Here is a 13,961-nt window from a genome sequence, read left to right on the forward strand (position 1 = left end):
ATAACTCTTAGCTCATTAACTTTCAACTTTTCGTATTTGCTCATTTAAAATCGAACATTTGCCTCTAAATATTACTTTCACTCTATCCTAAAACTTTTTATGGGTAGTATTTTCCTTATTGTTCAGTTCTCAGTGTTTTCAAATTTGTTATAGTTTCTTTTTTGCCCCATGTATTGTTTACCTAGGACTGTGTACTTACATTGGCAAACGTACAGGGATTTTGTGTGCATCTCCTGGTTAGCTGCACTAGGAGCACTCCTGGGAAACCACATCCACCCTAAGCAAGCGAGACTAGGACACTCTTTCCCAGTTTCTGATTCTGTCATGACACAACTTAACGTTCTCACCCCAAAAAGCTCTCAAACTGGGAAAAATATATGAATAAATCGTTCCCAGCACAGGACTAATGATAGTGGATGGCAGGTGGCAATTTGCCTGAGACAAGGAAAGCTGGTGAGCCCCACATTCACTCTGGCCTTTTGCCTGGGGGCATCATCCTAAACCACAGCAAAGGGAAAGAGAGCTCAGGCAGAAAGTGGCAGTCTCTCTGGGCAGCAAAAACAGGTAAGAGTTTACATGGCAGAAATCTGGGGGACAGAGTACCAGAAAGGAAGGAGCCACAAAGAACCCAGAAATCTAGGGGTTCACCTCAGGTCCTTGGCTGAATCCCAAGGTATGTGCAGGGCAGGTTCTTGGAAGCCTGGAGGAGTACAGCTGCGGTCAGGGTCAGGGAAAGGGAGCCGGGAGAGGAACACAGATATCGTGGTCTCACAGTGCTGGGGAGAGATCTTGGTAAGCACTCATCTGATGAAAAGGTATGCTAGCAATTTAATTTTTGCTAGAAAAAAATCCAACACTATTTAGAGGATAATAACAAAATGTCTCTACAATACCCACAATGTCCAACGTATAATAAAAAATTACTATATTTCTAAAGGATTTTGAAAATTCTGTCCATAATCAAGGGAGTAAATGTCAATAGAAGCAGATCCACAAATTATTCAGATGTTAAAATGTGCAGAAAATGATTTTATAATAATGACCATAAATATATTAAAGAATCTAAAAGAGACAAAATGGGTGAAAAAACGGAAGATTTTGGCAGAGAAATGGGAAAAAAGAACCAAATGAAAGTTGAAAAATATACTATCTAAAACAAAAAATTCATCAAATGGGCTTAAGAGCAGACTGGACACAGGAGCAAAAAAGGTTAGGGAATTCCAAGACAGGCCAATTTAGAAGATTAGGAAAGCTTGTGGCCACCCACATATACTGAGACCAGTTAGCAAGGCTGTGTGATGCCTTCACAGCAGCTCAGAGGACATGTTCAGAACAGGCAGAGGGTTCAACAAGGATTGAGGTCTTCCAAGATATGACCTAGTGAGAAAAGGGTAAGGCAGTTAAGGATGTTTGGACTAAGGTACTTATAGACTGTGGAATCTAAGCTAAGGAGGGAAGTGAGAGAACAAAGAGAGTGTTGAATAGTGAAGAAATGGTGGGGTCAGTGGATTTAGGTGACTGATGTGTGCCAATATATCAACTGTTGGCCTGGGGGCTGCAGAGCCTTGCTACTCAAAATGTGGCCCCAGGAGAACCAGCACCAGCTGGAGTTTGTGCAAATTCTTGGGTCCCATCCTAGATGTACTGAATCAGAATCTCTGGGGTATGGAGCTCAGCAAGCTGTTTTGACAAGCTCTTCAGTTGATTCTGATGCTTGTGCAAGCTTGAGAACTACTCTTCCAGGGTAAGAGAGCTGCAAAGATGGGGGGTGCACAGTGGGATGTTTGAAATGGCTATTTTGGAGATGCTCAGTTATTAGCAATGGCAAGGTCTGAAATATAGCTAGGGGAGTGAGAAACTGCGACCAAGGGGAAGAAAAGACCATCCAAGATACAACAATCGGGAAGCAAGTGGCTAGAGTCTAGTCACTGGAATCTTAGACAGATCATCCACACGGACACTACATTTGCATGATAATGGGAGAAAGATAATGAGCCAGAAGCTGACTTTTTCAGTGAAGAGCATGATACAGAACAGCAGATTCAGGAAGTAGCATACTCTCACAGTTTAACCTTCTGAAGAGCTGCTAGGGTTTAGAAAGAAAGAGAAACAGTTGGGAACTATTGACAACCTGACAATCTCGTTGTGGTAATTCCAACCTGTCTCTCAGCTCCCATCTGCAACTTCTCCCGCTTTGGGACTGAACTTGTTAACTGGCTGCCTGCGTGCATTCTCTCCTTCCTCCCTGCTGACAGAACCACAGTTTAGCAACAATGTCCCTATCCTTAAGATCTACATCTCAGGCCAGGTGCGGTGGATCACTCCTGTAATCCCAACACTTTGGGACGCTGAGGCAGGAGGATCACTTGAGGCCAGGAGTTCGAGACCAGCCTGGGCAATGTAGTGAGACTCCATCTCTACAAAACATTTAAAAATTAGCCGGCTGTGGTGGCCCACGCCTGTAGTCCCACCTGAGCCAAGAGGATCGTCTGAGCCTGGGAGCTGGAGGTTGCAGTGAGCTATGATGATGCCACTGCACTCCAGCCTGGGTAACAGAGTGAGGCCCTGTCTCAAAAAAATAAATAAATCAATACAAGAACTACATGTCCCAGCCTCTTTGCACATAAGCCATAAGTTGTAGTGCTATCCAAGGAAACATAAGCAGAATTACGGTCAGGGCTTCTGAACATGTATCTTTTAAGAGGACACAGCCTCTTTTGCCCTTTGCCTCTCCCCTGCTTCCTGCCTGGAACCCTGATAACATCATGGAGTCCCCATACTAACGCTGGACTCCAAACCTGACTTCATCTATAGGAAAGGAAACCAAATAGTTAACTTGTTTAAGCCTCTGCTTTTCGGATGTCCTTGTATGTACAACCTAACTTCAGGCTCTGAAATGAGATCCTTCTCCTGGCCCACCTCTTCTGAGGGGCAAGTTAGGGGCCTTTCCTTCTCTACCATGAACCCCCACCGTTAACTCCCCCGCCTCACACCTCATATTTGGCAATATTTGTCTTCCTGCCAGGAGGAACCAGATTTTATTCCCCTTTGTCCTATACTACACATAAGTAGCCAGAACGGGCTGCACAAACATCAGACATCCAATTAATGTTTGCTACATTAAACAAGTAAAAACCTGAATTTCAATATTCTACGTTGAAAAAGCCCTGACTGAATTGCCTAATGACTCTTTTAGTCCTTGCCAAGAACACAGTCCCCGTTATCTACAAATTCCAAGTTTTCTGTACCTGACCTTGCTTCTGCTAAAGGTCATAAAGTTTCCCTAATTTCACCCGAGCCCCCACATCTTCCACAGTAAGCTGGACTGAAGGAGGATGACAGGACCAGAAGCAAAGTCTGCCAAGCCCTGAAGAGTGGAACAAAAGCAACCAGAGCACGGAGAGGCCAGAGAACGTACCGGCAGCTCCTCGGGCCTGTTGGCCAAGTCAGAGATGCTCTTGGGGGGCCTCTTGTTTGTATTCACGAACAATTTTCGTTTGTGGAAGAGCTTGCCATTTAATCCCTGGATCGCAAGTGCCACGTTCTGCGCAGAGCCCAGGTCCACGAATGCGAAGCTGACGAGGAAAGAGAGAGACGGCAGCTCTGAGCACATCTCAAGGGAAGCCCAGAGCGACAGGTGGGGCAGCGGGCCCCAGCGGGAGAGCAGTCTCCTTTCCCCCCGCAGCAACAGAAGAGCCATTCCAAATGCACGACAAGCCAAAAATACGTCCAGATTCAGGACTGGGCCGGGCAATGGGAGAGACTGTTGTGGGCCTCTGGGGGCAAGAAATGAGCTGATTCTATCACTATGCACAATATATCTACGAGTTTCTTTAATACTACTGCCCCCAAAAGTTCAAAGCACTGTTATTGCCTTGAAAATAAGAAAGGGAAACTATGAGTAGGTCCAGTTTTCAGGTACAGCTAAACGTGAGGGTGGCACAGTAACTCGCCTCAAATCAGAAAACACAGCAGGGACATAACTAAAAATAAACCCAAGGTCTCTGGATGTCTAAACCAGGGTGGTTGTATTGACAAGACATCATCAGCTGCCAAGTCAGAGGGTTAAATATGGAAAGGGGGTTTCCCAAATGTCTCCTTGCCAAGTGGCCGTGGGTGTGGATTTGGGAGTTGCTGGGCTAGTCTGCAATGGCCACGCATCAGCGAAATGGACAGGGAGGAAAGGAGGTGCTTCCCAAAGCAAACAAAGGAAGAACAGTCATTACCACTTGCAGCCATTCTGGATTTTGTGGACATGGAGAGGGCTGAAGTCCTTCAGAAGGCACAGAATTTCCTCCTACAGGGTTTAAAAGATAAAGAGACCAGAAGACATAACTCACAACCAGTTCTCAAGGTTTTAGATCCCCAACCAGCTAATTTGTACTTCGTTTAACACATACCTAATGAGAATCTATCATGTGCTGCCTGGGCCAGATTTTATGCTAAGTGCTGCAAATACAGAGACAGACAAGACAGGAGCCCTGTCTTCAGTGAAGCCCAACAGTCCAGGGGGGATGGAGACAAGGCAACCAAGTAAATGGCCCATTTCATCACAGGAAGTACAGCGGCTACGGGAGCACATTTAACCCAGATTTAGAGGGACAGGAGGAGGTCAAGGCGGGCTCCCTGGAGGAAGTGACTTCTGCAGCTTTGCAAGTGCCCTCTCCCCACTGCTCCGGTCTGACTCTCCTCCCTCTTCCCTTGTTATTTCCCCCGGGCCTTCTCAGCTCCTCTCCTGGTCTGCCCTCAGGCTGCCTCCCTCCCCTCTCTGGTCCTCCCAACCCACTCCACTGTCATGAGACCCCATCTCCACACTTGCACCACCCTCCCCTGCTCTGAGATAACATCTACGCCACCCTGATGCCCTTTTGAGCTACACCCTATTTTTTCCCTTTTCTGCCAAACTTGTAGAAAGAGCCGTCTCCGCCTAATGCCTCCATTTCCTCCCCGCCCACTCCCTCCTGACTGTCTGCAGTTCGGCTTCTGTGCCTGCCCTACTGCAAATGCCTCCTTGCAGGTAACAGATGTGCGCCCGCTGCCCACTGTGATGGCTTCTGTTCAGGCCTCCGCTCTTTCGACTCCTACCTGCACCCGTCCACACTTGCTCCTTCCTTGGCTTCCCCACCAGCATGTTACGGTTGTAAAATTTCACAACTGTGGCGAAAACTAATTTTTCTCCAGAAAACTCTATCTTTGAGAAATGTATATTTATATCATCTTCCAAAGTCACTTTGTTGGCTTAGGAAAATAAAAATGCATTATGTATAACTCATTTTTCTCGGGCTCCATGTTTATATTACATTTAAATTCAAATTTTCTAATTTGCTTTACTTTTAAATATTTAATGTTTATTACACATAATCCACAAGATGCTGAGCAACAAGCAATTTGTGAGAGCAAGCAATATGTGCTTAGCATTTCCACTTTATGAGGCACTTTCATATGACTTATTCCATCTGGTCTCTATAACCCCCCGTAAAGTATGCATTACTGTTATCCTCATTGCACAGATGCATAAAATAAGGATCAGAGAGGTTAAGTGACTTCCCTAAGATTGCACAGCCAATTCAGAGTTAGGATTTGAACTCAGGGTTCAAATCCTACATTCTTTCCATTATGTTACGCAAACCATAGTTCTCTTCTCAGGTTTTACTGCTATTAAAAGAAAATGAAAACTATTTATTATTTTGGTATCTTCTATAACAGGTATCAGGAAACCACAGCCTTGGGCCAAATCCAGTCCACCACCATTTTTGTAGATAAAGTTTTATTGAAACACAGGCATGCATATTCATTCACACACTGTCTATGGCAGCTTTCATGCTACAACAGCACAGCTGAGTACGAGTAACTGAGGCATATGGCTTTCAAAGCATAAAATATTTACTATATGACCCTTTACAGAAAAAGTTTGCCAACGCTTATTCAACAGCAATGGTTTCAATTCTGGCTACAGACAAGATTCAGCTGGGGAGTTCCTTGAGTTTTTCTCTTTTTTTATTTTTTTTGAGACGGAGTCTTGGTTTGTTGCCCAGGCTAGAGTGAGTGCCATGGTGTCAGCCTAGCTCACAGCAACCTCAGACTCCTGGGCTCAAGCGATCCTCCTGCCTCAGCCTCCCGAGTTGCTGGGACTACAGGCATGAGTCACCACGCCAGGCTAATTTTTTGTTTCTATTTTTATTTGACTGGCTAATTTTTTTTCTATTTTTAATAGAGATGGGGTCTCGCTCTTGCTCAGGCTGGTCTTGAACTCCTGAGCTCAAATGATTCTCCCACCTTGGCTTCCCAGGGTGCTAGGATTACAGGCATGAGCCATCGCGCCCGGCCTAGTTTTCTTTTTCAACTACCAAAGCAGTGCCTAGCCCACCGCAGACAAACAATATCAGAATTGCTGGGGGTGGGACTAAAGCATCTATTGGTTTTTAAAAGTTCCCCAGATGATTTGAATATATAGCCAAGGTGGAAAACTACTGTTCTGTGGTATCAAGCAGATTCAGGAAGCACTAGGTTTTCAGAAAACATGTTTGAGGGTGAGAAAAGAATCCCTGTTCCTCTCCCAAACACACACACAAATACCAAAAACACCCTGCAAACATCTTTTCATCCCTGGAGTTTCAACTAGTGTTATCAGCAAGGGCACCAAAAAGACAAAAAACAACAAATGCCGATGAGGACGCAGAGGAAAGGGAACCCTTACACGCTGCTGGTGGGAACGAAAACTCGTACCACCACTGCGGAGAACAGTATGGAGGTTCCTCAAAAAACTACAAATATGATAGAACTACCATATGATCCAACAATCCCACTACTGGGCATTAGTGTCTTTCAGTTAAGTTTTATAATTTTCTGTATATATGTCTCATACAACTTTTATTTATTTCTAGTTCCTTGTATTTTTGGTTCCTCTTGTATAGAAATGCAATTGACTTTTGCATATTTACCTTATATTCAATTACCCTGCTAATTCTCAAGAACTCTAACAAAATATCTAAGATCCTTTCAGATTTTCAATTTAGGCAATCATCTACAAATAATGACAGTTTTGTTTTTCCCTTTATAATTCTTACACCTTTTATTTCTTTTTCTTTTCTCCCTTACTCTGGTTAAGACTTCCCATAAAATGTTAAACAGAAGAGGTGATATTAATACTTGCATCCTGTTCTAGATTTTAAAATACTTGTTTCCCAAATAATTAAGTTTTTTGTATATTTTCTGCAGATATTCTTTATCAGATTTAGAAAGTTTTGTGCCATTCACAGTCTAAGTGTTTTTATTTTATGAATTGGGTTTTAATTTTATTAGAGGTTAATTTTTGGCTTGAAGGTTCCCAGACCACGTAGGTAATATGAATTTAAAACCCTATTTACATGAAACCTGGCCTACTGTGGTATGTTCCTGTGGAGATTGCTAGCCCTGCCAGCCCCAGCATCCAGGCCAAGACAGCTTAATACCACCCTGGGCCAACGAGCAAAGTTTTTGTGGTTCACTATTCACTGAGAGTCCAGCCTTTCAAATATCCTGTCTCATCTCCTGCCCCAACATGGTTGTTATAATCCAAGCCCTTTGGTTTTTGAGTCAGGCAAAGACCCAAAGGACATTGGCCAGATTCTTCTGGTTTTTAGTTACTTGCCTATTTGGGGCTCTCTTAATTTTTCTCATTTTGTTAGGTCTCAGCTATGTATTTAAAAGGAATGTTTCTTATATTTTAGCCTCTATTTCCAGTTATTTTCTCATGAGAGGGTTTTCAGATCTATCATAATTACGGAAACAGAAGCATTTGAAAGTTTTTAGTCCATTTGGCATCATGTAGGTTACTGGTATACTCAGCGGGAACAGTTTTGGAAAACTGGTGTAGGTAGAAGGCAAACTAGAGGATTCAAGAGTAAATGGGTGTCCAATTTCGAAACATACTACAAAGCTACAGTAAGCAAATAGAGTACTGGCATAAGGACAAACAGATCAACGGGAATAGAATAAGAATCAAAAATGAACTGGTACATTTATGCTCAACTGATTTTTGACAAGGGTGCCAAGATAACTCAATGGGGAAAGAACAGTCTTTTCAACAAACGATGTTGGGACAACTAGATATCCACATGCAAAAAAAACGAAGTTGGACCCACTACCTCACACTATACACAAGAATTAGTTCAAAAAGGATCACGGACCTAAATATAAGAGATAAAACTATAAAACTCTTAGAAAAAAATCACAGGTATAAATCTTGGTGATCTTAGATTAGGCAATGAATTCTTAGCTATGACACCTAAAGTACATGCAACCAAAGAAAAAAAAATTATACTTCATCAAAATTAAAAACTTTTATGTGTGAAAGGACACTATAAATAAAGCTAAATGACAGCTGAATAAAAGAAAATATTTTTAAATCATATATCTGATAAGGGATTTATATTCAGAATATATAAAGAACTCTTACAACTCAATAATAAAAAAAAATAAACCAATTAAAAATGGGCAAAGGATTTGAAGAGATATTCTTCCAAAGAAGATATACAAATGGCCAATAAACATATGAAAAGATGCTCACTAGTTACCAGGGAAATGCAAATCAAAATCATGAGCTACCATTTTATGTCCACTAGATGGCTATAATAAAAAGGATAATAACAGGTTTTGGCAAGGAAGTAGAAAAATTGGAAACCTCATACTTTGCTGGTGCGAACATAAAATGGTGTAGCAATTTTGGAAACCAGTTTGGTAGTTCCACAAAAAGTTAAACACAGAGTTACCACATGACCCACCAATTCTGCTCCTAGGTATTTACCCAAGAGAACCAGAATGTATGTTTAGACAAAAATTTGTATGCCAATGTTCATAGCAGCATTGCTCATAATAGCCAAAAAATGGAAACAGCTTAAATGTCCATCAACTGATGGATAAACAAAATGTGGTATATCCGTACGATGAAATATTATTCAGCTATAAAAAGGAATGAAGTACTGAGACACTGTAACATGGATCCCTGAAAACATCATGCTAAGTGAAAGAAAACACAAAACTCCACATGCTGTATGATTCTAGTTATATAAAATGTTCACAATAGGCAAATCCTTAGAGATAGAGAGTAGATTAGTGGTTGCAGGGGCTGAGAGGAAGGGAGAAGGAGGAGGGATTGCTAATGTGTATGGGTTTTTTTAGGAAGTTGATGAAAATGTTCTGGAGTTAGTGGTATGGTGGCACAACCTCGTAAATATACTAAAAACTACTGACTGGTACATTTTTAAATGGTGAATTTTATAGTATACAAATCATATCTCAATTTTAAGAAGGAATGTTAGGAGGATCGCTTGAGGCCAGGGGTTCGAGACAAGCCTGGACAACATAGTGAGACACTGCCTCCACAAAAAAATAAAATAGCATTGTTTACATTCTGTTCTCTAAGTCCCACTGACACAGCCCACTGACCGAACTGCTCCATTTCCAAGTTAAATAGGTGTAGTTTTCTAGCTGAGACAGACTGCTCCCTATTACCAAAGGATCAGCACCTGAGCCCTAACAAGGCCCCTTCCTAAAAAGCAGCTGCCTCGATCCACAGTGATAAGTAGGTGGTCAAGAACCCAGGTTTACACGGGATAAGTAGCTGAGTGCTGCGACTGTCTAGACGCAGTTTTAGCTTTCTACTGCCAAACCTGGGAAAGTCCAAGGCAAACTGTGGTGAGTTAGTCACTCTAGTCACCAACTGATGACTGCTTACACCATCACAGCTCTCAAGTATCTTTAAAAACTGGTACAACTGAGTTATTAGCAGGTTAGTAAGTCAGATAGGGAAGAGCAAGGAACATAAGCAGTAGCTGCTCACGGAGAGTGAAGAATACCTCAGAGATATCCAGCGGGAGATTGCCCACGTACACCTCTGTCTCTCTTTTCTTTAATCCTAAGAAGAAAAACAGCATTAAAAAGGCAGGTGCTACTCGCAGTCAGTTACAGATAAAATTCCTTGCTCTACTCTTTCTCTCCTCTATGTTTGACTAATCTTAAAAAAAAAAAAAAAAAGCAGGTGTAAGGTTAGAGAATTCAGAGGAATTAGAATACATCACAGTGACTCCTCGTTTTCTTCGACGTTGAAATATTCACACATATAGACCCCTACCAACATCTCTCCCCTCGTGAACACTTGGTTATTGGGCAAATACTTAACGGTGTCACAGAGCAGTCCGTGATAAGTGCTGGCCATGCATACAGGAGGTCCGCTCTATGGGGACAGAGAGTCACGGGCACACCGGGACTCCAGCACATTCAGTGAGGTATTAGGAAGTGTTTCACGACCAATAGGGTTGTGTTTCCCAGGGTTAATGTTAAGCTGAGAAAGGGGAGCACGAGGAGTCAGGGGAGCAGGGTGGAGGCTGAAGGGAATCCAGGCAGAGGGAACAGCACATGTAAAGGCATGGAGTACAAAAAAGCTTGGCACGTTTGGGAAACCACATGTAGTCAGGACTAGGCGGGCTGCACCGCTGCATGCAGGCGAGTGGCAGGAAAGGCAGCTAGAAAGGCAGGTGAGGCAAACTGTGCAATCATGGGAAGCTGCACCTCTGTAGTCACAGGTTATTCCACTGGCTGGGAGATGTGGGTGAAGAGTTGTAACTAGATGGGGGACGACCATAGATCTGGGTTTTAGAAAGATCACTTTGGAGATGGTGGAGGGTAAAATGGAAGAAGGTGCAAATGGAACAGAAGCATGGGGTTAGGAGCAGCAAATGCACCAGGGAGTGAGGGTCGCATCCACCATGTGAAAGGAAACATGGTGGCTGAGCTGAGGAAGAGCAGAATCTGGGTGGATCCCAAGTCTCACACTTGAATGGAACCTGAGTAGACTGGGCACCATTAACCAGGAACCAAGCTACAGGCTGAGGGTTCCAGCACCAGCCAATACCCCAGGCTACCTTACCTGGAGATTTCTGCTCCACCAACACTTCATTCTTCCCAAACAGGATGGCAGAAGGTTGGAAGTCACTGCTGTTCCAGGACCTGTCAAACACACGTGTTAGCATCGTATCTCCCAAGCTCAGACTCCAACAAAAGGAAACATGCCGGGCATAAGCAGAAGGACCTTGCCTAAGCCTCCACTCCCCTTCCTGACCAAGGGCTTCCCTTCCTCCTCTCAGAATCAGGTTCCGAGCCAGGAAGCCCTCCACTTAGTACCTTTTTAATCACTAACAGTTATTAATAAAACGTTTAGGATTAGGATCAATAGGCAAGAGATGCTGCGGATTACTCTCAAGCTCTGGGCTTAGTGAGACAGGAACAGGAGAAAGAGAAGGATGGGAGTGGAAGGAGGCTTGTTTATTAGCAAAAGGAAGGGACTTACATGGTGCAGCTGCTTTCCAACAGGATCTCCTGCAAAGTCAACCAGCCACAGTTAGCGGAATGCCAGGATAATTCGCCATCACATAACTACTGAATAGGTACCATGGTAGGCAGAACAATGGCCCCCTGAAGGGCTTCACAGCCTAATTCCCAGAACCTATGAATATATGGCAAGGGGGGAATTAAGGTTGCTGATGGAGTTAAGGCTGCTAATCAGCTGACATTAAAATAGATTATCTGGGTGGGCCCAATATAATCACAGGGTCCTTAAGAGTAGAAGAGGGAGGCAAAAAAGAAGGTCAGAAAAAGAGATGTGACAACAGAAGCAAAGCCAAAGTGCTATGATATGAAAAGGACTCGACCACTGTTGCTGGCTTTGAAGGTGGACGAAGGGCCCACAAGCCAAAGAATGCCGGCAGCCTCTAGAAGCTGGAAAAGACAAAGGATTCTCCATCTAGAGCCTCCAGAAGCAATGCAGCCCTGCTGACACCTTGATTTCAGCCCAGTCAGATGTGTGTCAGACTTGTATCTACAGGGCTGTAAGATAATATATTTGTGTTGAGCCACTGAGGTTGTAGTGATTTGTTACGGCAGCAAATAGAAAACTACTACAGGTAGCATAAGCAACTTTTTTTTTTTAAGGGACAGAGTCTCTACTTGTCACCCAGGCTAAAGTGCAGCAGCACGATCACAGCTCACTGCAGCCTCAAACTCCTGGATTCAATCTATCCTCCTGCCTCGGCCTCCTGAGTTTCTGGGATTACAGGCCATGAGCATCTTTAAAACCACACACACTTCTGTACAGTGGTGGGCCTGTGGAGAGAACAGGGCCTTTGGAGTTAAAGACAGATGCAGCTGACCCTGGGCAAGTTTTGTCTTTAAAATGGTAATCAAAACACCTATGTCACAGATCATGAAGGTTAAGTGAGATCCTGTTCTTTTAGCACTTGCCATGTATTAATGTACTCAATATATGGTAGCCATTGTGTTTATTTTTATGGCTTTCATTGGCACGTTCCCACAACTCTGTGAAGTATTATCTTTCCATTTTACAGATGGGAAAACCAAAGCTCAAAGATATCAGATGATTTGCCTAAAATTATACAAGATACTGAGGCAACTCAAGCCTATGACTCCAAAGTCTTGGTTCTTTTCCTACAGATAAGAAGGCTGTCAAAGTCATTTTAAAGGGATTGTTTTCCCTTTACTTTAGGAGAAACAGAATTTAAAACGTTAAATTTTAAAATAAAACAGTAACTCTTTTCTCTAAATTGTTCCCAGCTGTGGGAGGAAACAAGCACTTCAGCTGCAACTAAATCTAAATAGAACTGAAAGTGGTTAAGATAATTAAAAAATGGATAGGTATGGATGGATGAAAACCAAGAGGTTTATTAGCAAAATCAGGGATGTAGGGTGTTAGTCCTAATTCCTAGTTACCCCTGGAAAAGTCAGTGGGTTTCTGGAACAGGGCAGGCACCAAGACCTCCCAAGCAAAGGCCCAGCACAAATCTTTCCAAGATGCCTTTAAGGGCCTGCCAGGTGCTATGCTGAGCAGCTAATATACGCAGTCTCATTTAATCCTCACCGAAACTCTAAGAGATAGGCATTATTATCCCATTTTACAAATGAAGTCATGGAAGCTCAGAGATGATAACCTAATAATTTGTCCAAGATCACTTAACATCTATGGTTACAAATGGAGAAGGTTGTTTTTTGAACCCAAACCATATGACTCCAAAGTCCTGAGCTTCCTTCCACTCTATTGCTTAGTCTGGAGAAACGTCTTATGTCTGTTTTTAAAAAGACCTAAAGAATACATACAGAACTCTTATAACTCACTAACAAAGAAAACAAACCAATTTAAAAGTGGGCAAAGGATCTGCTAGATATTTCTCCAAAGATACACAAATGGTCAATAAGCACATTTAGGGAAATGCAAATCAAAATCACAATAAGGCCAGCATGGTGGCTCACGCCTGTAATCCCAGCACTTTGGAAGGATGAGGCGGGAGGATCGCTTGAAGCCAAGAATTCAAGACCACCCTGAGCAACACAGCAAGACCCTGTCTCTACAAAAAACAGGAAAATCGGGAGGGTGTAATGGCGCATGCTTATAGTCCCAGCTACTGGAGAGGTTGAAGCAGGAAGACTGCTTGAGCCCAGGAGTTTGAGGTTACAGTGAGCTATGCTAATGCTACTGCACTCTAGCTAGCCCTGGCAACAGACTCCCAAAACACCCACACGCACACAAAACAAACAAAAACTCACAATGATACCACTTCATATCTACCAGGATAGCCATAAGCAAAAAGACAGAGTAAAACAAGTGTTGAAAATGTGGAGAAATGGGAGCCCTCATACTGCTGGTGGGAAGATGGTACAGCCACTTTGGAAAAGTTTCACACAAAAAGTTAAAAAGAGAATTACCAGCAATTCCACTCCTGGGTAACTACCCGAGAGAAATTCAAACATATCCACACAAAGACTTATTCATTAATATTCATAGCAGCATTGCTTATATTAGCCAAAAAGTGGAAACAATCCAAATGTCCATCAACTGATGAATGAATAAAATATGGTATATCCATCCAATGGAATATTATTTGGCAATATAAAAGAAATCAAGTACTGATACA

General features: G+C 42.8%; 1 protein-coding gene across 1 annotated transcript in view; it reads right to left on the reverse strand.

The window, feature by feature from the left end:
* TDRD10 (tudor domain containing 10) overlaps nt 1–11,009 on the reverse strand; it is a 30,024-nt gene extending 19,015 nt beyond the window's left edge. Inside the window, exons 1-4 of the mRNA XM_012658495.1 lie at nt 10,907–11,009; nt 9,837–9,895; nt 4,227–4,297; nt 3,419–3,575 (exon numbers count right to left, since the gene is read on the reverse strand). Of these exons, the coding sequence (XP_012513949.1) occupies nt 3,419–3,575; nt 4,227–4,297; nt 9,837–9,895; nt 10,907–11,009 (390 nt within the window). The remainder of the gene's footprint in view (nt 1–3,418; nt 3,576–4,226; nt 4,298–9,836; nt 9,896–10,906) is intronic.
* Between the last annotated feature and the right edge of the window lie 2,952 nt (nt 11,010–13,961).

Source organism: Propithecus coquereli, unplaced genomic scaffold, assembly GCF_000956105.1.
Source record: "Propithecus coquereli isolate 6110/MARCELLA unplaced genomic scaffold, Pcoq_1.0 Scaffold59, whole genome shotgun sequence".
Lineage (NCBI taxonomy): Eukaryota > Metazoa > Chordata > Mammalia > Primates > Indriidae > Propithecus > Propithecus coquereli.